The sequence below is a fragment of the Sarcophilus harrisii genome, chromosome 3 (genome assembly GCF_902635505.1).
Source record: "Sarcophilus harrisii chromosome 3, mSarHar1.11, whole genome shotgun sequence".
Classification (NCBI taxonomy): domain Eukaryota; kingdom Metazoa; phylum Chordata; class Mammalia; order Dasyuromorphia; family Dasyuridae; genus Sarcophilus; species Sarcophilus harrisii.
Window position 1 is genome coordinate 497280658 of NC_045428.1, and position 27959 is coordinate 497308616.

A 27959-nucleotide genomic window follows, 5' to 3' on the forward strand; every position below is an offset into this window, starting at 1 on the left:
GGTCATAAAGACCTTCTAGGGGTTATAATTAAACCTTACAAAGAGGCAAATGTCTTAACTATTAGATAAATCCAGCAGTAGAATTGACTGAATAAGCTTAATGTTAAGAGGAGGAGGAGGAGGAGAATAATCAACTTCTTAACAATCATTGAGCTACCCATTTCTGCAGGTCTGGAAACTAAGGCTTTAGTTGTTATTCTTCTTGAGGGCTTTTAGGTGCTCATCTGGAAAGGCTCCAAGAGGGAAGTCTGGCAAAGGTCATTGGCTTTATTGCTAGGGAGCAGCACAATTGAGGGCTTGGGAGCCCTATCAGCAAATAGCTGTTAACTAAGGCATGAATAGTCTCACTACGGCAACTCAGGAAGGAAGACCTTTCTCGCTAAGGTGGAGTTTGGAGCGGGGTGTCAGGGGAAGGGTCTATGTCACTAGATGGAATCAAGGACACTTTAGAATATTGTTTGTATCAGGTAATGAAGCTTCCATGCCCCATTGGTATCTATTAGATACCAAGAAATGTAGATGAAGGGTGGACCCTACCCCTCCATGCTTTGAACTGACCCATTCCATTTCCAAGAAGACTTGGACAAAAATCACATGGGATGAGGATGGCGAGGAGGGTATATTGTTGTAGGGTCGGGAGGTTTACTTATGTCAATGAGATCTCAGATTCATGAAAGTACACACTTCTATACCTGATTAGTTTAAGTGAGTCCTTGTGCAAAGGCAAGGGGATAGAAAACATTATTTCTTGAAAACTGATGTTTTTGTTTAGGTGGGTAGACTAGAATAGATACCCTCAGCTCTGAAATGGGAGCATGCCTGGACCTCAGAAATTCTTGTTAGGTAATAACAGTATTCAAGGACCTTATAGACATTAAAGGTCTAGAATGGGTTACCTTCTTGCTACTAGTAAGCCCCAGAGTCCTCTAAAAAGTGAATTAATAGCAGGTCCCTAAAGGATATCTTCCAGTCTAAATGAATCAGCCAATACATATAACTATTAGCTCTAGAAAATAGTTGAGAAATTGCCAGGAGACCCATCGTAATTCAAAAGAAAAAAAAAAAAACTTGTCAATTAGATCTGATGTACAATGTAAGGGGGCTCTCTCAGGAGATAATGCCCTATATAATACATGTGTACATAAATATGTCTTTATATATATGTATATATATATATACATATACATATATATATATATACATATAATCTTTAACATTTGGAATAATTCTGGGAAGTAGAGAATTATTCCTACACACACACCCCGGCTATACAGATGAGGAGAAAAAAGTTCTAAAAAAGAAAGCAACTTGTGTATGGCCTCAATATCAATCAAGATTTGAAGTCAGATCATCAGATCTTAAATCCAGCTAATTTCCCAATGTAATGAGTTTTCTTAACAGGAGGTATTCAAGTCAAGACTGGATCCTTGTTAGGCATGTTGGAGAGGGGATTCCTGGATTGTACAGGGAACTGGATCAAATGATTTCAAAAATCCCTTTCAGCTTTGAAATCCTACTATTCTATGATTGAGAGCCGTATCCAAGGACCTTATAAGACATTAAAGAGATAGTTAGGTAAACTATTTTGTTTGCCAGGGGGCAAACCTGGTTTAGAGTCAGAGAGAAGCTGCTATTTGCTTTCCATGTGCACCTAGGCAAGTCATTAAACATCCATGGACCTCAATTTCCTTGTCAATTTAAATAAAAAGATTGAATTGGAGGATGGCATTTTGGGGTTCCTGCCAGCTCTGCCTTTCCCTGGCAACCTCTTCCGGGAAGCTTTCCCTGAATAGGCCAGCCTACAACTAATCTCTCCCTGCTCTGAAAACCTTCCAGTATTGGCTTCTGTAATTGATTTTAGAGTAAATTGCCTGGAATTTTATGTTCTATTTCTCAATTTCTAGGTCTGTAGTGTGAAGGAAACTAAACTTTGTGTCAAAAGAACCAACTTTGAATCTTAGATCAGTAATTTGATACAGTTACTTCCTCACTCTGGGCTTCATTCACTTTTCCTAGATGTAAAATGAGTAGCTAGAACCACAAGATCTCTAAGCTTCCTTCCTCTTCTGACATTTCCATCTCAGAAAAACACAATCCTCAAAAGGTTTGAGATCTATTTATCCATCTATTCATCCATTCATCTATCTATCTATCTATCCATCTTTCTATCTATATCCATCTACTTTCTATCCATCCATCCATCCATCCATTTTCCTATCTCTATCCATCTATATCTGGTCTTTCTATCTTCCTTCCTTTCTTTCTATCCACTCATTCACCTATCTTTCTATCTACCTATCTATCTACATCTGTCTATCTTTCTATTTATGCATCCATGTATCTCTCTTTCTATATGATCTTCCTCCCTCTCTCCTTCCTTCCTTCCTTCCTTCCTTCCTTCCTTCCTTCCTTCCTTCCTTCCTTCCTTCCTTCCTTCCTTCCTTCCTTTTTTCCTTCCTTCCTTCCTTCCATTTTCTATCTATCTGAAACAGCACATTTGAAGTTGCCCTTAGTATTTCTCCTCCTATTCTATGCTTGGGAGCTTCCAAACTCCCCAAACTGCTCTTGCAAACATCCAATCCTCTGCACTCAGGGAAATGAGTGTGAAGGATTCCTTTCTGTTCTCTGCCACAGGAAAAGAATATCTGAGGTGGATAGGACTTTTCTTGTGCAGATGAAAAAACTAAGAGTTCAGAAAGGGAAAGTCAATTAGCAAACATATGTTAAATGCCAATTATGTGCTAGAAGCTGTGTAAAGTAGATACTTAACTGTATCCCCATTGTGTTTCCGGGTTCAAAGGAAGGCAAAAGCAATACTGCCCTAAAGAGACTTTATAATTTAATAAAGGAGACAACAGGCAAATATAATTATATACAAACTATATCTAGATGGTGAAATAAATAGAATGTTGGGCCTGGAGCCAGGAAGGGTCTCTCCTCTACTAGAGTTCAAATTCACTCTCAGATAGTCAGAAACTATGTGACCCTAGGTAAGTCACTTAACTCTGTTTGCCTCAGTTATCTCATCTGTAAAACGAGCTGGAGAAGGAATGGCAAACCACTCCCGTATCCTTCCCAAGAAAATTCCAAAAAAGCATCCAATATGACCAAACAACATGTCTATCCGTCTTTCATCTATACTTAATGTATCAATCCGGCCTCTATTTGCCTAGTTATGTAGGGTAACTTGGGAAGCAGAGGAAGGCATGGACATTAAGAAGGAGCACGAAGTTTTCTTGCAGGGAGGAAAGATTTTAGCTGAAACTTTAAAAAAGTCAGGGAGGTCAGGAGCACCCCAAACGTGAAAACACAGAGTCAGGAAATGGAGCATTTGTGGAAGTACCGGCAAGGAGATCAGACGTTACTGGAAGAGGCTTTCCCAGGGATGTAAACACAGTAAGAATCACAGAATGTCAGTCCTGGAAGAGACCTTAACGATCATCCCAACACTTCACCGTAAGGAGAAGGAAACTGAGGCTGAGAAAATGTGCTTTGTTTACGATGGTACTTACCAGACAGAAGCGGGGAGAGATAGATCTCCGACCTATTTCTTCTTACTCCAAACCAGGCTTCCTCTATTGATATTCAATTCTATCTCCTTGCCTTCCGGGCCTCCACCACCGCCCCCCCCCCCGTTTCTTCCCCCCTCCCCCCAAAGCCTGCGGCTCAGCATTAACTCACACTCCAGTAGAAAAAGATGATTCAAGTTCTGGCTATCCCCCCGAGAAATAGAGTCACGCGCATTTCCCCGAACGCCTCCCCCTCTAGGACCCAGCGCGCTCTCAGGGCGGGGGAGGGGAAAAGGGAGGGAGGGGGATGTGGCCGAGCTACTAGGGACGTAATTTAAAGCAGAAGTTGTCCCAAATCGGGATTACTGACTGTTCCTCTCCAGGGTCCCGGTTTTCTTGTAGCCCGCCTGGTGGTCTCTCTAAAGCCTGAGTCTACAAAGGAAGGGATGCTCGGAGTGTTCCCCGAAGGGAGGAAGGGAGTGTTAGGGGGAGGACAGACGTCCCGGAGCCCTAAAAACGTCGGGGCAAGATGAACTCAGGGTTTCGGGGAGACAAACGGCGCCCCTGCTGAGTAAGGTAAGCGCGCGACTGGGGTTCCCCGGGACCGTTTTCTTCTGTTCCCCAAGCGCCCCCCCCCCCCCATCTCCCGTCTTTCTCAAACCCTATAAATCTCAGACTGTGAGAAGTTAATCTGGCTTCGTTTTGAAACCTACAACACAGAGTCGAAAGCTTGCGCTTTTGCCGGGGTGAGCGAGGAGGGGGCTAGGATGATCAATTGCCGCAGAGCTCCTATGGCCTGGCCAGGTTCAGCACTGACTCTCCAAGTGATCTTGGTCCGGTCACTTTCCTTCTAGGAACGTGAGTTTTCTCCTGTCAGATGGCTACCTGGACCACTTCTTGAGCTGGTCTGCTGCTGGGGAAGTACTTTTAAATCTATAAGTAGTAAGAGGAACGAGCAACTATTCCTGAAACTGTTTCCCAGATCGGGGAGATCTGAGAGTCCCCACCTCCCACTCAAATCTAAATTTTTCCCCCCTTGCTAGTTCATCTCTGTAACAGTTTGGAAATCGGCCCCTGTCTCCAGCACTGTAGATTATAGGGAAAGTTGGGGGGCAGAGGACCAGAGTTAGAGCCCCTTGGCGCTTGGTGAAGGGAAGGTGCCCACAGGGAATCTGATGTAGGGGACTGAGGCACATGACTCCAGACAGGTGAATGGAGGTGGTTTGGAAGCAGAATCTGTGATGCTTGGGAATTGTGAGCTGGAAGAGGAACTCTCAGAGCTAGATGAGACATTAAAATATAGAATGTAAAAGCCATTTGGACAAGCCCCCCTTGTTTTACAGATGGGGAAATCTGAGGGCCACAGAGTAATTTGCCCAAGCAGACAAGATGAGTTAACCTTCAAGTGTTCCCCAAAGTAGCCTCCAACTGGTACATGGGACAGTGGCCCAGACTCTCTTAACCTGTACTGAATCTAGGAAAGAACATATTTCCTCCTACTTAGTCCCTCAAATGCTGTCTTGAGCCCTCTCTATACTGTTCTCCCCAGCCTCATCTGGGACTCCCTCCCCAATCCCTCCATCCTTTAGTACTCTCTTGAATGCTGTCTCTAGAGTCACTCTCCCCCCCCCCCCCATATCTTCGAGTTCTGACATCCCCCTGAGCTGGATCTCCAGCTGACTATAAGCATCTCTTCCTGGATGTCTCACTAGCATTTCAAAATCAACATCTTCCAAAGTGAACTTGTCATCTTTCCCCATAAACCTACCTGTTCTTGCAATCCATGGCATCTATTCTCTGTCCCGGACTCAAAATCTAGTAGTCTTCTTGGATTCTTTCCTCTCCCTCTCCCTGACCTGCTTATTGCCTACTGCCCCTGACCTCCTCATCCTCAATCTGGCAATATTGTCCCTCCACACTCAGGTTCCAACCAACTCCCCAGGCTCATTGCCCTACACTTGTCTCACGTACCATAGATGAGCTGACCTGGCCAGAATGCTCTCTACTTTCCTACTTTTGTGCCCTTGCTCACACATTTCCCCTCTTCCTGGAATGCCATGTTCCCCCCCCCCCCCACACACACACACACACAATACCCTCCACCCACTCACCCCCTGTCAGGTACTCTATGATACTGGCTGTTTTGCTGATCCTTGAGGCACTCCTGACTCTGGATATTTTCTCTGTCTGTCCCTCATGCCTGGAGTGCTTTCCCTCCTCATTTCTATCCCTGGCTTCCTTTAAGTCCCAACTTAAATTCCAACTTCTTGTTGTTGATCAGTCGTGTCTGACTCTTTGTGACCCCATTTGGGGTTTTCTTGGTAAAAATACTGGAGTGGTTTGACATTTCTTTCTCCAGCTCGTTTTACTGATGAGGAAACTGAAGTAAACAGGATAAAGTGACTTGCCTGGGATCACACAAAGCTCTAAGGCCACATTTGAACTCAGGTCTTTCTGAGTTCAGGTCTCAGGAACTCTATTCCAGTGTGCCATTTACCTACAGCAATCCGTTTCTGACTAATTTTAGTGCCTTCCTTCTAATGATTGCCTCCAAATTTATCCTATATTTACTTTATTTGTACATGGTTATTTACTCCTCAATTAAACTACTTGAGGGTAGGGACTTATATCTCCAGTGCTTATCATAATGCATGGCACACAGTAGGTGCTAAATAAATGTTTATTGGCTGACAGAGTAAAGACTTAATAAGTGTTTATCAAATCTCATGTATTACATTCTCCATTTTCTAGATGTGAAAACTGAAGCCCAGGGAGTTGAAATGATTTCTAGATGGCCACATAATAGACATCAGAATTAGGCTTCATATTCAGGTCCTCCAGTTCCAAGTCTGGGGCTTATCTACTATACCCTCATGTAGAAAGTCACCCAGAAAAGAAGGATATTTTGTACATAGAGAGATCATCTGTGATACACTGCTCGGTAATGTAATGGGAAAGTGCTGGCCTCAAGAGACAGAACTGAGTGGAGGGGCCCTAAGAATGTTATTTTCCTTCTCTTAAGTCTCAGTTTCCTTTTCTGTAAAAGACACAAATTCTGCTTTAGATACTTATTAGCTTTGTGATTCTTTTAGCTTCTTCCTCACTTTTCTCATTTGTAAAATGGGAATATTCATAGCACCTATATTCCAGAGTGATCATGAGGATCAAAGAAATAACATATATAAACTCTTTGCAAAATTTCAAGTATCATTTAAATGCTAAATACTACTACTATTACGGCCATCACCATTACTACCACCACAACTATTATTAGTACTACCACCATCATCACAAAGTCTGAACTCAGCCACGCCCATTGATAATGGTCCAGTTCTTACAGCCTAAAATTTCTAGGATTCTTGGAGCAACCAAAGGACTCTCGGAGTTTCAGGGAAGATGGGAGTGGAATTTAGAAGCAGAAGATCTAGGGATAAATCCTGCCATACTCTTTGCTTGCTCTGTTATTCTGCAATAAGACCACTTCCAGCTCAATCCTAGGACCCAGCAAGGACCTTGAAAAGCTTCCCCTCCCAACCCACCTCTTCTTTCTCAGTCTTCCCCATCCCTCAACACAGAAGCTATGCAGTCCCAGGCAGCAGGGTGGGTGCCAACCTGATGAGTCAGTCTCCTGTGTGTGTCTGATGGGGCTCCTCAGCCCCTGGGCTGCCAGAGCCAGTCTATCCCGGGAGGCTGATAACAACTTCTCTCCTTCCTGTTTGGTTGTAAATGTTAACAGTTTGGGGTTTTAATGGTTTATGTCCACTATCTCCTCAGAGTCCCATTGCAACAGATGAGTAAACTGAGGCCCCAGAAAGGGAAAGGGACTTACTTGCTCAAGCTCATCAACCATCATCACAACTTGCCTTTATGGTGCTTTATGATGAACAAAGAGTTTCTCTTTTATTTCTCATTTCTACCTAGAACAAAGGTTCCAGTGTCCTTCCCTCAAACTCTAAAATTACTTTATTTGCTTATCTGTGCACTTTTTCTGTCCCATCTCCTGTTGACTATAAGCATCTTGAGGACAGACGGCACACCTGATGTTTCAGAGGAGATACCAGCCTAAGCCTTCTTAGCTTCAATCCCCTTTGTCCACCCCATTGCCCTGACTCACATGATGCTACTTTTAAAAATATATATTCTGGGAGTTGGGAAATCTTTTCCCAGGGGATCTAAAATGATATTGATTTGATGGATGTCTAGTCTGTTTATGCATATAATTCGTTGGGTTCTCAAATGGCTGTGAGTGGGGAAGAAGGTAAGATAGCCAGGCTGAGAAGGGTAGATAGATAGTTAGACATACACCTGAGAGACTCCTACATTCTAGTCCCATCTGGGGCCTGAGTTTGCCATGTGATCTTAGGCAAATCACTTTCCCGGGCTTGTTATCCTCATCTGTAAAATGGAACCAAAAACATTTTCACTAGTCACTTCCTAAAATTGTGCTCAAGCTCAGATGATACAGGAAAGCCCATCACAAAGGTCAAAACCTTATTATGTAAGTGAAAGAAATTATATTCATTGTCCCTGTTGTCATTTCCTTCAGTGGGAGAAATAAGGAAAGGGGGCAGACTGTTTTTTAATATAGTCACATGAAAATCTGGGGGAGGAAGGTGGGTGGTGTTGGAACAGTTCCACCTAAAGTTAAGTGGGAACACTCCCATGCTACTGCTGCTGGGCCCCCTCCCTTCCCCACCTTAGCATTCCATCCCCTGCTAGGAAACTGTGTGCAGACACAAGCACAGCTGACTTCTTGAAGGGACCTTGAAACCCAGGCTGTCAGAACTAGAAGAAACCTTAGAATCCAGAGTGTCAGACCTGGGAGGGACCATAGGACACAGAAGGTTAGAGCACAGAACACATAAAAAGTCTTAGAACACAAAATGTCAGAACTGGTTGGGATCATAGAACACTGAAAGTTATATCAGAAAACGCAGATTATCGAAACTAAAAGGGACATTAGAACTTAGCTTGTGAGAGGTAGAAAAGATCTTAAAACATAATTTGAAAGAGATCTTTGAACAGAGAATATAGAACCTACAGCAGAACATTAGATCTGGAAGAGGATGAAGGACAAATGTAGAATACAACACATAGAATGTCTGAAGTGGAAGAGATCTTAGAATGCAGCTTGTCAAACCTGAAAGAGGCTATAAAATACAGTGTCTAGTCTAATCTGTTGAGAGGCAAAGTGACTCCGGATGACTTGTCTAAAGTCTATCCTACTCTCCCCATCATTCTCCTCATTCTCCAATTAATCAGGGAACACTTTGCTGAGGGAGACCCGAGTTGATGTTCTAGCTTCACTTAGCAGGTAGGTGGTTCAGTGGTCAGGGCAATGGCTCTGGAGACAAGAGGATAAGAGTTCAAAACCAGCTTCAGACACTTAGCAAGTAGTAGCTGCAGGACACTGGGCAAGTCACTTAACCCTGTTTATTTCAGTTTCTCATTTATGAAACCAGCTGAAGAGGGAAACAACGAATCACTCCAGCATCTTTGCCAAGAAAACCCCAAATGTAGTCAGATCCAATTGAACAATAATAATAACAAATCTATGTAAAGTTAATTATTTCTACTAGAATCTCCCAAGCTAGAAGAGAATTCTTAAGAAAACAAACACTACTTGGGGCCAGACAATGGCAAACAGAAGAGATAAAGAGGTCAGAAAGATCATTCGAATACAGCTTGATTGACAGTAACTAAACCCCTCATCACAGACCCCTGGATTTTGTTCCTCCCACATCCTTTTGATCCTGGGCAGTCCCCTTTCCTTCTGAGACTATCTGATCATCAATCAAATAAGGGAATTGGTCCCAAACACCTCTAGGTTCCCTTGTGTCTCCATTATTTCTCTTCTGGGTTAGTCCAAATGCCTAGAGTTTGGAATCTCCACCAAATTTCTGTCTGTATGTATTTCTCAGCCTGTGCCCTTTTCCTGGCTTTATGGACCTATTTCTTCTGGCTTGCATGTATGCCAACTGTCCCGACATTTCTGATCCCAACAGTACCTGAGACTTGCCTTGCCAAATCACTCACCTTTCTAGTGAGGTTTTCTCATTTGTGAAATTGGACCGGATGGTCTCCAAGTTTCCTCCAAGCTCTTCTATTTTATAGAAATAAATGCAAATCCCTGAATGAGAGTTTAAAAACAAACAAATAACCAGGGAGGCAGAGCTAGAAAAAAGTTCATGTGAAAAAGATTTGAGGGTTTTAATGAATTGCAAGTTTAATATCAGTCTCCAGTGTGATAAAGAAATAAGCATTTATATAGCACCTACTTTGTTCTAGGCTCTGTGCTGAGCACTTTTCAAATTTTCCCTCATTTGATCATCACCACAAAACTGGGAGGTAGATGCTAATATCATCCCTGCAACTGAGGCAGACAGAGATTAAAAGACTTGTTCAGGAGGACACATCCAATAAGAATCTGAGGCCAGACATGAATTCACGTCTTCCTGACTCCAGTCTCGAGTGCCCTACCCAGTCTGCTTGTCAAATGAAAGGTAACTCAATCTTTGGATATATAAGTAGAAAACCAAGAAAATAAAGCCATCTATAGTCATTTAAAATGTTCTAAATCACTATTTATTAGAGAAATTCACTATTGATTAGAGAAATTCGAATTAAAACAACTCTGACTGGTTAAGATGAAGGGAAAAGGTAATAGTAAATGTTGGAGGGGATGTGGGGAAACCGCGACATTAATGCATTGTTGGTAGACTTGTGAAGTGATCCAACCATTTTGGAGAACAATTTGGAACTATGCCCAAAGGACTATCAAACCTTTAATCCAGTAGTTCCTTACTGTCTATAATATTGTCTGTATCCCAAAGAGATCATAAAAGAGAGGAAAGGATCCACATGTGCAAAAATGTTTGTAGCACCTCTTTTTGTGTTGGCAAAAAATTGGAAAATGAGTGGATACCCATCAATTGGGGAATGGCTGAACAAGTTGTGGCATCTGAGAGTAATGGAATATTGTTGTTCTGCAAGAAATGATGAGCAGGCTGATTTCAGAAAGGGCTGGAAAGACTTACATAAGCCGAGGCTGACTGAAGTGAGCAGAACCAGGAGGATATTGTGCACAGAAACAGCAAGACCCTATGATGATCAGCTATGGTAGAGTTGGCTTTTCTCAGCAATTAGTGATCCACTGCAATTCCAATAAACTTTGAATAGGGAATGCCATTCACATCCAGAGAGAAAGTTATGGAGACTGAATGTGGATCAAAGCGTACTATTTTCACTTTTTTCCCTTTCTCTTCCTCCTATACTCCTCGTGGTTTTCCCCTTTTCTGATTCTTCTCTCCCAACATGACTCATATGGAAATATAGAAATTTTTTTAAAAGATCCCCCTTCATGGGCCTAGGTCCTCTGTTCTAGTCAGACTATACGTGGAGTATTGTATTCAGTACTGGAACCAGATTTTAGGAGAGATGCTGGTAAACTAAGCCTGTTCAGAGAGGGGTGACCAAGATGCTGACAGCCGTGGAAACCATTCATTCCTGCAAGAATCTGGGAATAACCTCAACACCTACTCATTGTGTTCACTGACTTCAAGGCTTCCTGGAAGAGAAGTTCTCTTGGCTTTAAGCAGAGACAACTAGAATCAGCAGGGTGAGGTTAGAAAGGGGACAGGTTCAGGTTTAACATAGGGAAAACTACTTCACAATAAGAGCTGTTTGAAATAGCAGTTATGGGAGGGTGTTAAGTGAGGGAAGGGAAGAGTTCCCCATCACTGGAAAACTTGAAGCAGGAACCAAATAGCCATTCATTGGAGATATCATTATATTCATCTCTGCACATTTGACTCCTCTGTACCCCATGCCTAGAATTCCCTTCCTTCTCACCTTGGGAATACTGAAAACCCTGGCTTCCTTTAAAACAGCTCAATAATCACTTTCTCCAGGAAGCCTTTCCCCAGCCTCCCTGGCAGCTAGCACTTTCCCCTTCAAGTCAACCTTTTTCTACTTTCTATTTATACTTTTGTACCAAATTTTATATATATATATATATATATATATATACCTATACACATGTATGTATATACATATATACATACAGACATACTGAAAGGTGTGCAAAGATTTTCATATATACATATATGTGAGCAGGTGTGTATATGTATGTATGGGTATATCTATATATGAGACAATCTTTGCACACCTTCCAATGCATGGGGTTTTCTCTGTAAAAATACTAGAGTGGTTTGCCATTGCCTTCTTCAGTGAATTAAGGCAAACAAGTTGAGTGACTTTCTCAGGGTCACATAATTGATAAGTGTCTGAGGCGGGGTTTTCCTGTCTCTAGGTCCATACACTGAGCTGCCTCACATACACAGGGTACATGTTGAATGAAAGCTTTTTGAGGGTAGGAGCCATTTTGACTTTTTTATGTCTTCAACATTTCCCTAGTGGCAGGTATATAGTAAGCATTTAATAAATTCTTGGGCAGGCATTAGAGCACATGATCTGGGGACTCTTGAAGTTAACTGTCCTTTGGCTCAACAACATTCTGTGCTCCCAAGTCCCCTCCAGTTTTGCCCCCAAAAATCAGTCTAATACTCACTGCCTCGCCTATCCCCATTCCCAGCCCCCAGTCTTCCCCTAACGCCACAGGTTGGGAGCGGAAAGGGGTCTTCCTGAGGCTGACTAAGGCTGAGCAAACAGCCCCAGAATGAGTGAGAGGCAGAACTGCCCTTGGTTCATACAGTGCCAGGGCATGAGCTCCTGCCTTGACAATGGGACTTCCTGACTAAAGGCAGCCCGGGAGCTGCCCAAACAATGGGGAAGAACCCAGGTTTCAAAGGCCAAGGAGTCTTTATGTAACAGGTCCTCCGAGGGAGGAAGCGAGAGGAGCCAGGAGGGCTACAGGGACCAGTGCAGGGAGGAAAGCTTCTTGGGACCGCACAGAGTGGGTACTCCAGGACTCAGCCCCAGGAGGTCAAGCGGCCCCCACCCAAGGCCTCTGCAGGAGGAGGACTGAAGTGTAGGGAGGGGGTATTAGATGCTCCAGGCTCAGCTTCTGCTGAGTTACCCCAGCGCTCAACACACATAGTCATAAGTTTGAAGATGACCGTCTAGGGAACCCCAGAGAACATTTACACTGAAGTTGGTATGGGAGCGTCATTCTTTATCACTCAGGGGATTGGAATTCATCCAACCAGCCACAGAATATCAGATCTGAGAGGGACTGCAGAGTGTCTGGAAGGGATGGGGGAAGATGGAGCAACTATGAGTCAGGCAAGCAGCCTTGCAATCAATCCCCAGGAGACGGCAGGTCGAATGCACGTTGCCATCACTTGACTACCATCTCTCCAGAAACCTGGACCCTGAATCCAAGAGCCCTGGAAATATCAATGTTCCTCAGACCTTGAGCCATACTACTTTCAACCTTGAGAGGAATGGTCACTTTCTTTGATACCACCAAACCCACTGGCTAACCGACTACTCCAAAAGCTCAGGAGGTGGACCTCTCTTCAGATTACAGCCCTCGGCCCTCACTATTATCATCTCAGAAGCGATGCAGGAGAAACATCTTCTTATAACTGCTTCAGTAGTCTCAGGGACTGAAAAGTTCTCAACCCTGACCTCAGCCCTGCCAAATGCCTCAACATTAGAAATGGAAATGAATTTTTTTTAGTGAAAGTGCATTATGGTTTACTGACACTCCCAGAGGTCTTTATTTTTGGCTTGTCACCAAAATGTCCTGTAGTAATGTTGTCTCCTCCTATTAGAATGTAGGACAGCTAAGTGATGTGGTGGATAAAATGCTGGGCTTAGAAGACCTGTGTTCAATTTTGTCCTCAGACACTCACTAGCTATGTGACCCTGGGCAAATCACTTAACTCTGCCTCAGTTTCCTCATCTGTAAAATGGACTGGAGAAGGAAATGGCAAATCACTTCTGCATCTTTGCCAAGAAAACCAAAAATGGGATCACGAAGAGTCAGATGGGACTGAAAAAAACTCAATAGCAAGTTAGAATGTGAGCTCCTGGAGAACAAGAGTTGTTTACTGTTCTCTATATGCTTTGTACATAGCAAGTGCTAAATAAATGCTTTTTCTTTCATTTGTGACAGGGAATTCTAGAGCTGGACAGGACTTTCAAATTCATAATATTAGTGCTGAGAAAAACTTTAGAGCATTAAGAATATTCCCTAGGAGGGAATATAGGCTAGTCTAGACAGTTCAGTTATTTGCAATATCTTATCTTCCAAAACTGAAGATACTCCCTAATGATATCATGGATTCTTTTGTTGTTTTTCAGTCGTGTCTGACTCTTTGTGACCTCATTTGGGGTTTTCTTGGAAGAGATACTGAGATATTTTGCCATTTCCTTCTCCAAATCATTGAAACTGAGTCAAATAGGGTGAAATGACTTGCCCAGTGTCACACAACTAGTAAGTGTCTGGGGCCGGATTTGAAGTCATGAAAAGTCTTCCTACCCTAGCTCTCCCCATGGATACTATAGGGGATTGCATTCACTCTTTGTGCCATTAGTGTATCCTGTAATGTAAGTAAGCAGTAATTTTGTTCCCTAGTGAGTTGATGGGGCAAGTGACTTAACCTTGCTAACTCTCAGTTTTTTAATTGTAAAAATGAGGGAATTGAGTTAGGTGGTCTTCAAAGTCCCTTCCTCGTTATAATTCTATGAACTGCTACTGCTTCTAAAGTAACTATTCAAGGCTTGCCTAATATAGTAAGAGAATCATTATCAATACTACATTTGCTGGTGTGAGGCAATGATACCCTAAGGGAGAGAGGGGTAATATAGAAGGCCGGGAAGATGAGGGTGAAATCCTATTATTGACTCATTGTCTATGTCCCAGGCAATTTTGAATCCATAAATTGCAGAACAGTTATTGATAAGTGGCATAGAGACAATCAAATACTAGTCTTGAAATCAAGAAAACCTAAATTCAAATGTGACCTCAGATATCCACTAACAATATCTGAGTAAGTCATTTAACTTCTGCCTCGGTTTCCTCAACTGCAAGGTAAAGATAATATTAACTCCTACAGGCTGTTGTAAGGATCGAATTAGATAATTTTTATAAAGTGCTTAGTGTTGTGCCTGATGTGTAAGTAGGTGATATATAAAAGTTTATTCTCTTCTTTTCTCTTCTCCTTCCCTGCCTCTGATGTGAATTCCCAAATGGAGTTTTCGACACCAATGAAATCACAGGTTCAGTTTCTTCCCCTCCTCCCCTCCAAAATATAGTTAAGAGGGTGATAAGTTGTATTTCTCAAGCTGAGAGAAATTCACTTCTTCCAGGAAGGCTTTCCGGACGGACATCACCCTATTCTGATCGCTTCTTTATTCCAGACCCCTTTGGTATTCCCCTCTGACATCCTAACTTTCACCATCATAATTTTATTCCTACAATACATTGTCTGCCTTTGGAATTGTTCCATGAGTTCTTGAATTCAGAGACCATTTCTTAGTCATTTTTGTCTCTCTCCAAAGGCTGAGCATAAGGCTTTGTTTAGAGTAAGTTCATAAAATCTTAAAGGTCAGTTAGTCCTGCTCCATCTTACAAATGGATAAACTGAGGTCCAGAGATATCAAGTGACTTTTCTAAGGCCACATGAATAAGGCATGAGTATAAATGACTCTTCAATGGCAGGGGTATGCAGGGTCCAGCTATAGTAGTAGATGCTTAATAAATAATGATAGAATAGTGAATGAAAGTATGAGATACTGCCAAATTTATTTATACTTATTCTCAAATGACCTTCACCAAACTTTTATGAAGCAGGTGATCTGGGTGAGAATCCTGGCTTTGTCCCTTAATATTCAGGGAGTCTTGGGAAAATTTTCTCAGCCTCAGTTTCCTCATCTGTAAAATGAGGGTTGGACCAGCTGATCCTTAGGATTCTGTGTTGTCCATTTGCGGTTTTCTTGGCAGAGATACTGGAGTGCTTGGCCATTACCTTCTCCAGCTCTTTTTATAGATAAGGAAACTGAGGCAAACAGGGATAAGTGTCTTGCTCAGGATCATATAGCTAGTAAGAGCCTGAGGCTAGATTTGAACTCAAGAAGATGAATCTTACTAATTCTATCCTGTGTCACCTAGCTGCTCCTTTAGGTTTCCATGCATCTACTACTTATAAGTTCTTATGCTCAACTTCTACAGAGATACAATGGTGAATAAAAAGGGTCTGATTTTAGAAACTCATAATCTGTGACCTGAGGTCACTTTCAGGTCTGAGTTCCTTTCCCTCTACTCATATTATGTATTCTAATTTCCCCTTTCCAGATCTAGCATTCTGTGTTCTAAGTTTCCCTTACCAGCTATGATCATCTTTAATCTGAGTTCAGGATGTGATCGGCATTTGGAATACAAGCTATTGGGAGGATGGTACATAAAGATTATCTTCTAAAATCTCATTTCTTTGCTTCCTCTGTCCAGAGCCATGAACCTGTGGGTCTTGCTTCTCCTGGCTGTGGTGACCCTTGGAAGAGCCACCTACAGGCCCCTGGAAAAACCTCCCTGTGAAATGGTAAGAAAGTCCCCTGGAAGAGAAGATATTCCTTGAGAGATAAGGGCCAATCTCCTAAAGTGAGAACAAGAGGAGCTTCATTTAGGACTCTTCCTTTCCCCATCCCTGGAAATACCCAGACTGGATAATCAGTTGTTAATGACAAATTAATGATTTACTACTAGCAAGATTCATGGCAAGAGTTAGACAAGATGACATCTGAGGTCTCCAGCTGTATAATTCTAGATGGGGAATGGAAATGTTATCTTTATTTTATTGATTGGAAACTGAGACGAAAAATGTTAAACAATTGATGTTTGGTGGCAGCTAGTTATTGGAAAAGCCAGGCCTGGGGCCCATGATTCCTAGACTAATAAGCACAATTTATAGATAGCAAAGTGTGTCTGCTATAAATATGGAGAGTTTCTTTTTTCCTTATTTAAATATAGAAAATTTTATAGGGCCATTTAGACGCATCAATATTTTCATTTTGACTCATAATGAATGAGATAAGCAATACCTTTCCCTAAGTGGAAATAAATGCTTCCCTTTCTTCTGCCTTCCACATTATCTAAATACAAGTGTGTGAAACTGAAGTTCTCACAAATACCTTCCCAGAAGTTTGACCACTTTATTTATTCTACTTACCACAAGTCACGGACAACTTAAGGTATACTTTATTCTATGTTTTATACATGTAACATTCCTTTTGCCCTGCTCCCATAAACAGCACTTCTGGGTTGGATCCCAAGGGCAGCTACCTTTCCCATAGGTCTAGGGGTATCCTGTGTGAAATGCTCTAAAACTATAGTTTAGGCCCCCTAAAGTGTGCTTCCTATTGATATTCACAATTAGCTCAAAACAAAAACATTTAATTAGATGGCATGGTAAGAAAAGTAGCTACAAAACATGTCTCCCATAAAACCTGGGTATGTTCTTCCACATGGGAAGACTGAGAACAAACGTAGAGTACACTGAGTGAGACGTATGTATAGGGGTCAACACATATCATACGCCAGATTCTGCGTTAAGCTCAGAGAGTACAAGCAGATAAATGACAGTTCTTGTCCTCAAGGTGCTTTCACTCCTGTGAAAGAAAATAGCACATAAAAGGATGCTGGTGGGATCTGGGGGTGGGGGAGGGAAGGACAGGAGACTGCAGGAGATGATTTAAAATGTTTAGAATCAGGAGTGGATTGTACTGAAAAAGGAATGAAGACATAGCTGGCTGGGCACTTTCCTTAAGATAAAAGTTCTTAGAGGAATCAAGCAATCAGATGAAGGGGCCATAAGAGCAGAGTAAGTTTTTTCCTCCTAATGGAGTCTTTTCAAAGCTCCTAATTGGGTCTATCATTTCATTTGGGCAGGATGTCCAGATCCTCTCTGTAGTTCAATTCTTGATTGCATGGGCTTTTGAATTTATAGTTAGCTCTCTTCTTTCATACTTTTGGAAGCTATTTCCCCCACAGAGTGGCTGTCACTCTATATTTGTATTATACAGATTACGAATATACACACATAACATATACATATATGATACAGAATCATACACACAACATATACACACATGTATATGTACATATGCATATATAAGCACATGTGTGTACACCTATACATGTATGTGCATATTTGATTATAAATACACATATGCTTATTTATATTTGCAAAAACAACATAAATATGTATATTTCTCTAGAAAAATCTATCGTTTAGCTCCCTCAACTCTCTACCTGCTGAAAATGTCATTTCCCTCTGAATAAGTAACTCTGTCATGGTCAGTGGGAGGGAAAGAGAGAGAAATCCTATTCTTCCCCCTTGAAGGGGTTATACTCCACAATTGCTCTGATCCTGGACTGCCTCATACAGTATAGCTGCTTAAACTCTCCAACTCCTTTTTTTTTAAATATAAAAACACAAGATTTTATTTAAAACAATTGAAACAAAAAAGGAATGGATTTTTTTTAAAGAAAGTGATCCAGACAGAGGATAAGGCTTGAAACTCTCCAATTCCTGAACATTTTGACTTTCCATTGACTTCAAGCTTAGCTACTTAAAGGTTCACAGGATGTAGCAATTTTTCTAGTCCAGATAATCGGAAAAAGGTGTAAACACTTAACAAAGAATCCTTGGGTATTAGTCAGTTGTTCCAACATGTATTTTTAATCTTATAGCATATTAACACTTTCTTATCTTTGATTATATTTTGTGACTATATCAGCTAAGGTGAGGAGGGAGGATGCCTTTCTTTACATAAGTCACTGTTCAGAAAATCTTCCTATTTGCTGATAAGGTATATATCTCTTGTGGTTCAGTCATTTTAAGTTGTAGCTGATTCTTCATGATTCCATTTGAGGTTTTCTTTGCCATTTCCTTCTCCAGCTCATTTGATAGACAGACAGGACTGAAATTGGTGAACGAACCACCAGAAATCTTCCTGACACTAGACGCCAGTACTTTATCTACTGTAATATCTAATTTCTTCTAGAAAATAGAAAAGTCTTCCTGGATGAGGTGGAATACGCTTGGGTAGGCTTTGGAGAGGAAGAGAACTATGGATACTACACAGGGGATGGGGTAACAACTTGAGAAAATCTTGGAGAAAGGAATAAGTAGAGTGTCTAATTCTTACTTCAGAATTTAGAATTGGGTAGGATCTTAGGGCATAGAATTTCAGAGCTGGTAGGATAATTTAGTCCAACACCCTGACTTTACACAAAAGGAAACTGAGGCATAAAGAGGGCCACACAGCTATCAAGCAACAGATTCCTCAGATGTTTTAAAGAAAAATGTGTATACTCTCTGCTCAGAACTAGGGACGGAAGGATGAAAGCCATCATAGTTCCTGCCTGTTTTCTACTTGTGAAATATTTGGTTTGGTTCTGATCTGGAAGCATACAGGGAAAAGAGAACATGCATCCTGGCCAGAAAAGAGGGGAGGTGTCGGGGGAAATGAAGAGAAGATTGGAAAAGTCTAATGGGGCCAGATTAGGGAGGGCCTTCATTGGCAGATTCAGAAACCCAGACTTAACCCCCAAGGTTCTTGATCAGGAGTGGAAGAAGACAGCAGAGCTTGTATTCTCAATATCAACTCCTTCTCAGTTTCCATTTGCTCTGAACAAGTTCTGTGCTAACTTTAAATTCAAGCAGACTTCACTGATATTGGGACAGCTTTGTTAGGCTGTTAGTTACTAAGAAGTAACAGAAGATGTCTGAATAGCCAAGATGTTCTCCCCAAAATTGTTTTCCTTCAAGTCTTGTTAAAAGTCTTTCTCAATTTTTCAGCCAAGAAACCTGGGTTTGAGTTTTGGCTCTTCACTGCCTTGATGTGTGACCTTGGAAAAAATCACATTTTCTCTCTCAGCCTCGTTTCCTTCTCTCTTCATGGAAGCAGTTAGATTAGATGGTCACTAAAGTCCCTTCCCACGCTGACATTCAGCGTCCTCTTCTCGGTTCTGAAAGCTCATCCAGCCAACATCCTATGCCCCCAAGCTTGCATGGCATGAGGTAGCATGGGGCAGGGAGCAGCCCAGAATTGAGAATCATGAACCCTGGGCTTTAGCAATGCTTCTGATTGCTCTAAGCAGACTTCAGCAATCTCCCTTTCCCCTCTGGATTTTATTTCCCCCTTCTATAAAATAAGGGAATTGAACTTCATGTGTCTTTCCAGCCCCAAACCATAAAATAGAATTCTACAATTTTAATAATATGATGAAAGCAACAATCCTAGCCAGAGGTTTATTAGAGCCAGTGATGAGAAGCCTTTATTAAATTTTCACTGTAAGCATTTACAAATGGGAAGTCAGCCACCACTATAAATCAGGCCACGATTTATTATTATTTTGATTATCTATACTTAAAGTGGGTAGCTAAGTAGCTCAGTACCACATTTAGAGTCAGGAAGGTATTTAATTCAAATGTGACCCCAGACACTTACTAGCTCTGTGATCTTGGGCACATTTAAAGTCATTTAAAATCATGTTTGCCTCAGTTTCCTCATCTGTAAAATTAACTGGAGAAGAAAATGACAAATCATTCCAATACTCTGCTAAGAAAACTCCAAATGAGATTATGAAGAATCAGATATGACTAAAGAACAGGGACTCAAAGTAATAAAGGAAATTTTAATAATGCAGATTGAACTTGTAAATGTGTTGTGGTTATATATTTTTCAGAGAGCTGGCTGTTAAACACCCACTAGTATTTCAATGATCCCAATTTTTATTTATATAACTTTTTAATATCTACAGAGGGGTATTCTTACTACCCTGAATGATATGGAATAAGCCCCTATTTTATGATACTCTTGCTCATAGTCATGTAATTAGGGAATATATGAACTAAAACTAAAGCCCAAGTATTCTAAACTTCTGTCTCTGATAGTCATAGCCTAAATGGGACAGCCATTTGACCTTTGGGTCTCAATTATTTGTTTAAAAAATTTTGTAAAAAAAATTATTTGTTAAAAATAGTGGGGTGAGAGGAAAGGTACCCAGGGTCTAAATCTATAACCCCACAACTAAGGCTGCTGTTTGTCCCATTCCACTGTATTCTCTCTGGGAAGATGGAGCTTAAGCCCTGTGTAGGGTAGGTAGGGAGAGGATGAGCAGCCAGGGAGAGATTTGAATCCAGGTCCTTTCCCTTTAGTCCGGGGTTCTTTTCATGGTGATGCTGTGCTAGCTAGGAAGGAGGTGGCTGCCGGCCTTCAACCATGTGGAAATGATGACCTGGCTGAGTTAATCAACCCAGGCCCCAAAGCCTGCGAGCTGGGCCAAGCCTTAACAGGGGCAGAGCCCCCAGGGCAGGCCTGGAAGTCCATCTGCTGGTACCAGCTCATATGGTTCCAATGTTCCCTGGCTTCAGACAGCCCGGGCCAAAAGCCCCTGACTCAGAAGCAGCTGCAGCAGATCTAAGGCTCCGGTCTCCTGCTTCCACCAAGCCCTTCCCCACTGGTAGCTGCTGGCTCTCACACGGCCTGGCTTCTTAAAGTCACAGCTTCCTCTCCTCTTGCTCTTCAGTCGTGAGAGCCCCTTGTCCCATCCTGCGAGATACTCGTGGGGTTGTCAGATTTAGACTTGTAGAGATCCATTTTTTTGGCTTCCTGGCGTGCCCACCTATGGTCTCGTGCCTGAAAAACACTTTCTCAGGACAATTAGGTGACAAATTGCACTTTTTATTTCATCCTCTTCCTTCAAGGTTCAGCCATCTCTTCCATGAAGCTTTCCCTGATTCCCTTATTCCACCACCCTTGTTGAAAGTACTCTTTCTACTTCAAATTTTCTTTTTTTTTCTTTTTAGTTTATTTTTAATACACGTTTTTAATGAATTATGTTGAGAGAGAAAAATCAAAGTGAATGGGAAAAACTATGGGACAGATAATTAAACAGAAAAAAAAGAAATGAACGTAGCATGTATTGATTTCCATTCAGTCTCCTTAGTTATTTCTCTGGTTGCAGATGACATTTTCTGACCAAAGTCTATTGGGATTACTTTGGATCACTGAACTGCTGAGCAGAACCAGGCCTTCCATAGTTGCTCATCGCACATTCTTGCTGTTATTGTATACAATGTATTCCTGGTTCTGCTTGTTTTGCTCAGCATCAATTCATGTAAATCTTTCCAGGCCCTCCTAAAATCAGCTTGCTCATCATTTTTTTATAGAACAATAATAATCCAGCACTTTCATATACCACAACTTGTTCAGCCCTTCCCCAATTAATGGGCATCCACTCCTTTTCCAATTCTTTGCTATTACAAAAAGAGCTGCTACAAACATTTTTGGACATGTGGGTCCTTTTCTCTCCTTTATGATTTCCTTGGAACCCACCTCAAATTTTCAAAAATATTCTGTTTGAATCTCTCCTTTGCCCACATCACCCTCTATCTTGGCCATTTGCATGCATATTCCTGTAAACTCCTGGAAGACAGGGACTGTGTCATTTTTAATTTTTATATCCCAAGCATATAACCCAGCTTCCTGTATATGGCAGGCAGTTAAATAGATATATCATGAATGGTTGATCTAGTCTCTTCATTTTGTTGTTACTGTTCAGTTGTTTGAGTCATGTCTGACTCTTTCTGACCCCATTTGGGGTTTTCTTGACAAAGATACTGGGTGGTTTGCCATTTCCTTGTCCAGCTCATTTTACAGTTGAGGAAACTGAGACAAACAGAATTAAGTGACTTGTTCAGGGTCATACAGCCAGTGAATAGCTAAGACCAGTCCCAACATTCTGTCCACTGCACCACTTAGCTGCTCATTGTTAATACTAGTTCACATTTATTTAATACCTTAAGGTTTGCAATCCAATCCAATAATTCATTCCAATAAATTTCTTATGATGTGACAGGCATTGTATTAAGTGCTGGAAATACAATTAATAAAAACAAAAATAGTCTCTGCATTACTATCTAAAAGGCAACACGTGCAAAAAGGTGAGGGGGAAGGTGGAGGGTCTGGACCCCAAGGGTCTGTGGTGTTGACACATCTTGGTGAGATCAGGTAGGGCAGCAGGTAGGCAGTGAGGTAAGGCCAGAGTCCAGCTATTGCCTTGTATAAAGGAAAAATATAAAGAGGAGTTTGGTACTAAACCCTCTATAGGGGAGAGGCAGTGGATTTACTCAATCGATGAAATAAGGGGAAACTTGGGAAGGAAAACTTCCTTGGAGTTGAAAGCAGATCTCAGGTGGAGTTTACAAAGGATATTGAAATCATCTTATTTGATTTTCACAACCTTCAGGTTTTTTTTTTTTTTTAATAGATTTTTATAAATGGAGAAGCTGAGTCTCAGGAAAGCTAGTAAGTATCCAAGGCGGAATTTGAACTCAGGGCTTCCTAACTTCAAAACTAATTCACTAAGCTATGCTCCCTCCCTGCCAGCCAGAGAGAGGTCATAGAGCTTGCCTATTTTATAGATAAGGAAGCTGAGGCTTAAGTCTATTAATAAGGATTTACGAAGTGCCTGCTCTAGGTCAGTCCCCTAGTGATGGGGCAAGAATCAAAAAAATTCCTAAGACTGGAGTAAGTGACTTGCTCAGTCACCCAGCCAGTAACAACTGGAATTTGAGCCCAGGCCCCCAACCCCAGAGTGGTCCGTGCCCCTTTCACTATGCCAGTGCTTTGTCTTAGGTCTCAGTAAGAATCCTCACCTCCCTGGGCTTCCATTCTTGGCCCCCATGCAGGTGACAGGATGAGGGCCAAGTCTAAAATCTTCTCCCTTTGGAAAAAGAAAGTTACCGTTTGAGCCCTTCCATCGTGTCTGGACTGGGGGCAGAGGAAAAGGGTCTCATGGAAGGAAGACAATTATTCCTTTCCTGTTGATCCACCCGGCCTCCGGCGTCACTTCCTGAAGTTCACCACACGCAGCAGTTGGCCCTATAAATAGATTTCCTGGAAGCCACCCCTGAGCTTTTCGCTGGATCCCCAACAGAGCAGGGACCACCTGCTAGAATGGCAATGGGCCTTCCCTCTCCCTGCAGCCTGCTCTCCTTGGCTTGGGCCCTGGAGTCTGACCCTCAAAGACAGAAGCCCAAGCTCGGAGAGGAGAAAGAAGAACACTGGATTTGGAACCAGAGTCTGGGCTTGAATTCTGGTTCTGCCCCGTTGTGAGAAAAGAGCTTTTCCAAGTGTTCATGCTGGCCTCGAAGGGCCCTTGTGGCTCTAGACGGTGTTCTGAATTCTCTGAGCCTTGGACCCAATACTAATCCTCAGAAAGAACGTGCTTCTGGTGATCCCTGGGCTGGTCACTCACAAACTCTGGTGCTGAAAGCCCAGGGGGCTTGTCTTCTTACAGAAACAAGCAGCTCAGTCTCTCAAGCTTGAACTTCTGAGAGGGTCAGGGTTGGAGCCAAACAGGCCGCATTGGACTCGGCATGGGAAGGGAGCTTTGCTTAGACACCAGAACACTTTTTGTTTCTGATGCTGAAACTCTGACCCTCAGTTTTACTCACCTGTGAAACAGGTATAATAACACCCATAGTCTTCATCTCCTAGGACAACTGGGAAGCTCAAATGATATGTTGATTTTTTTTAAGTATTTTACAAACCTTCAAGGCACTACAAATATTAGGAAATACTCCAAGTGGGTAATGCAGTGTAGTAGAGAGTCTGGGCCTGGAGCCCCAAGGCTATATGACTGAGTTCCACTGGTGTGGTCTTGTACAGATCAATTCTCTGCTCAATGTCTCTTGGAGATTTTCTAAGGCTGCAAATGACAGATGGTTGTATCAGTGAAGGGTTTTTCACATTGAGACTTTGTTACATTGGTCAAAATCTGACCAATTGATAAAACATGATTGATACTTGATAAAAATTGATAAAATTGATAAATTGATAAAATTTTAAAATTGATAAAATTGTAGAACTAGACTGAAACCAAAATATTTTATTGCATGACTTTACAAGGTTATTGGGAGGGAAGCATTTTGCTGACCTAATGTAAACTATTAATTATTGTGAGGATTATTGAGATTGTAAAGTACTTTGCAACTACTAGTTGTGTAAGGGTGGCTGTAGTAACAGTAGTAGTGGTGGTAGTAACAGCAATAGTAGCAGTGATAATGGAGGGGGTGGAGGTGGCAGTTAGGTGCCCCAGACAGACTGCTAGTCCTGAGTCAGGCAGACCTGAGTTCAAATATGGTCTCAGACCCTTACTAGCTTTGTGACTCTGACAAGGCACTCGGTCTCTGTCTATCTCAGTTTTCTCATCTATAAAATAGGGACAGTAACAGCACTTACCTGTGTTGTGAAGATCAAAAAAGATTAGAAGCATTTAGCACCTAATAAGCTCTAGATAGCTGTTAACTATTATCATCGTTGTAGGAATAGAAGCATTTGGAACAAATCCCATTCCCATTCACTCAAAGTTTATGAGGGCTTTCCTCCCAGCAATCGTATAAGGGAGGGGATACCTAGTCTAACTGCCATTCCTCCAGCTCTCCTCTGTTAGCCTTTGTCTGAGCCTGGAAAAGCCAAGATCTGGGCAAGCAGGTGCCAGAGGGCCTCTAGTTCCTATGGAGCCAGATTAAAATATCAGGGGGAAATATTTAGCAAAATAAGTAACGGATGCAGGGAACACAGATAAGGCTCATTTGTGGTTGTCTAAGTCACTATGACTTCTGGGTAAACTTGATGCCCCTGCTATAAGAGGCTTTAGGCCTTGGTCTCTGTTCACGATTGACCTTGAGATATATGTTTGAAAGAAAGCAGAACTTTACCTTGCCTCAGAATTTGTGCCCGAGAATACAGGTATGTCCTTTACATTCATGGGCAAAAGGATGTCGTATCAGACACGTGTGACTGAAGAAGGTGGGAGAAGGCAGGACAGAGTGATGGAGAAGGCAGGGCAGAGTGATTGAGAAGGCAGAGCAGAGTGATGGACGGGCCACGTGGAGGCCTTCCCCAAAGAGAGAAGGAAAAAGGGCCACATAACCCAAAGAGAATTAATTTTGGAGATGGACAGAGTCCCTTCGGATGGGCAGGCTTGGAAGAGGGGAGAGCTGGGTTGATGGAGGGAATAGCCACAGAATCTTGTGGAGAATTTCAGTCCTTTTAGCTCAGCAAGGTTTTGGCCCAGAGCTTGGTCACGAGTCATGTGTGTGTATGTTACAGAATCACGTGTTTATTGTGTGAAACATGACAAATTAGGGTCCTGCATCTGGAGGAAAAGAGCCTGAGGTCCTAACCCTGACACTGACTGACTGCAGCAGCTGGTGAGAGGCCTGTAGATCATCCACATGAGCCAAAAACTGAGGGTGTTTAGCCAGCAGGAAAGAATACAGGCTGGGCAGAGATGCTAGCAAAGAGGGCTTATGTGGAGGTTTGGGAGAAGGGATTAGCTTTGTTCCTCCTGATCCCAGAGGGCAGGAAGAAGTTTGGGAGAGTCTTTCTAAAAATGGAACAGGCTGCCTAGGAGAAAAAGGGTTCCTCTTCCCTGGAGGTCTTCAAGCAAAGGCTGAGCAGGTTTTTTTTTTAAACAAGAAAATAACATGGGTAGACCTGTATGTTAAGAAGGAAAGGGGAAGGGAATAAGCATTTATTTAACACCTGCTCTGTGACAATTCCTCTATGTACGATAACTACAAACGCTATAAATATTCGTTTTATCTCCACAATTTTGGGAGGTAGGTCTTATTTTTATTCCCATTTTATAGTTGAAGAAACTGAGACAGGCATAGTTTGAGTGACTCACATGGCTAGTTGAGGTTTGGAGACAGAACATAGGCCTTCCAGGCCCAGAGCCCGTCCTCCACATCACACAGCCGATTTTGCCAAGTGTGTGAAGATAAGAAGATTGCCCAGAACTATGGAGTCCAGTCAGGAGGCTGTTACTAAGAGAGATGATGAAGACCTGACCTAGTGTGATGAAATAGGAATGGAGAGGAAGGGACTGAAGAGAAAGATGGCATAGAAGTAGGATCAAGAGGCCTTGGGGTGAGGGAGAAGGCAGAGTTCAAAATGATTCTGAGGTTTTGAGCCTGAGTCATTAAGCGAGAGTGATGATTTCATAAACAGAAACAGAGACTATAGGAAGGGAGGCAGGTTTAGGCTGAAAGGACCTTAGAGGCTTGCGGCAAGGTGGCTCAGTGGTTAGAGTTGTGGGTATTATCAGGAAGATCTGAGTTCAAATCTAACCCCAGAGCTTCACTAGCTGTGTGACCCCAAGCAAGTCGACTTAATCCTGTTTGCTTCAATTTCCTTATCTATGAAATGAATTGAAGAAGAAAATGGCAAACCACTCGATATTTCTGCCAAGAAAATCCCAGATGGGGTCATGAAAGATAGGACATAACTGAACAAAAAGAACAACAGCACCTTTTAAGTCAGTCCCCTCATCTGCACTAAGTATCTTCTGTATTATTGTACATTATATGTACGTATTAGACTCTTCGGTGAAGAAGACAAGAGAAAAGGTGAATACTTCTCGCCTCTTCCTAGAAGATCTTTTTTTTGGCCGCATACACACTAAGACAAACTGGATGACTTTGGGCTAGTCACGTAGGGCCCTCTCTGTTTTCTCATTTGTCAAATTTAGAGTTTAGAATAGATAATCTATAAGGCATCATGGTATGATGGAAAAAAAGCTCTGGCTCTATAATTAAAGGAATTGGGTTCAAATTCCAAACTTTGACATAACTGTCTATGTCGGGTTCCTCAAACTACGGCCCGCGGGCCACGCAACTGAGGACGTTTATCCCCTTCCCCCAGGACTATGAACTTTTTTTATTTAAAGGCCCACAAAACAAAGTTTTTATTTTTACTATAGTCCGGCCCTCCAACAGTCTGAGGGACAGTGAACTGGCCCCCTATTTAAAAAGTTTGAGGACCCCTGGATGATCATCTTGAGCCAATTCACTACCTCCCTGTTCCTCAGTTTATAAAATAAAGAGATTGAACTAGGTTTTTAAGGTCCATTTCTGTTCTAAATCATTAATTCTACTATCCCTTTTAATTCAAATCTATGTTTTCTCTTGTAATTCTGCATTTCTAAGTACCCTCACAGTCCTGCCATTCAGCGTACTAACGCTATATTTGAAAATTACTTCCAGATATAATGTTCTTTGTTCTGTTTGAGGGATTATCTAGAAAGTGTCTAGAAAGTATTTCATGTGAAAAAGTCTTGGAACCTTAATGGACCACAAGGTTGATTTGAGTTAACATTGTGATTCAGCAGTAAAAAAAAAAAAAAAAAAATCTAATGAAAGTTAAGGCTGTAGGAATATTAGTCAACTAAATAGCATTTATTAAGCACCTATTGTGCCAGACAGTGTGGTAAACTCTGGGAATACTAAAAAAGGAAAAATAAAAACATTTACATATAAAAACTAGTCTCTTCTTTCAAAAAGCTCACAGTATAATGGGAGGAACAATATGTAAACAACTGCATACAAAGAAGTTATAGACGGGATAAACTGAGGGAATCACAGAGGGAAGACTTTAAGATAAAGGATCACTAGGAAGGAAAGATTT

General features: G+C 41.9%; 1 protein-coding gene across 3 annotated transcripts in view; it reads left to right on the forward strand.

Moving 5' to 3' along the window:
* Positions 1–27959, forward strand: part of LRRC32 (leucine rich repeat containing 32) — a 49297-nt gene that overhangs the window by 16415 nt on the left and 4923 nt on the right. The window contains exons 1-2 of one of the 3 annotated variants that reach the window (XM_003764629.4): positions 3809–4085; positions 15925–16015. In XM_003764629.4, the coding sequence (XP_003764677.2) occupies positions 15929–16015 (87 nt within the window). In that variant the 5' untranslated portion in view covers positions 3809–4085; positions 15925–15928. Of the gene's footprint in view, positions 1–3808; positions 4086–9668; positions 10013–15924; positions 16016–27959 lie in introns of those variants that run through there. The other 2 variants (XM_023499689.2, XM_031961350.1) reach the window with 2 other exon arrangements.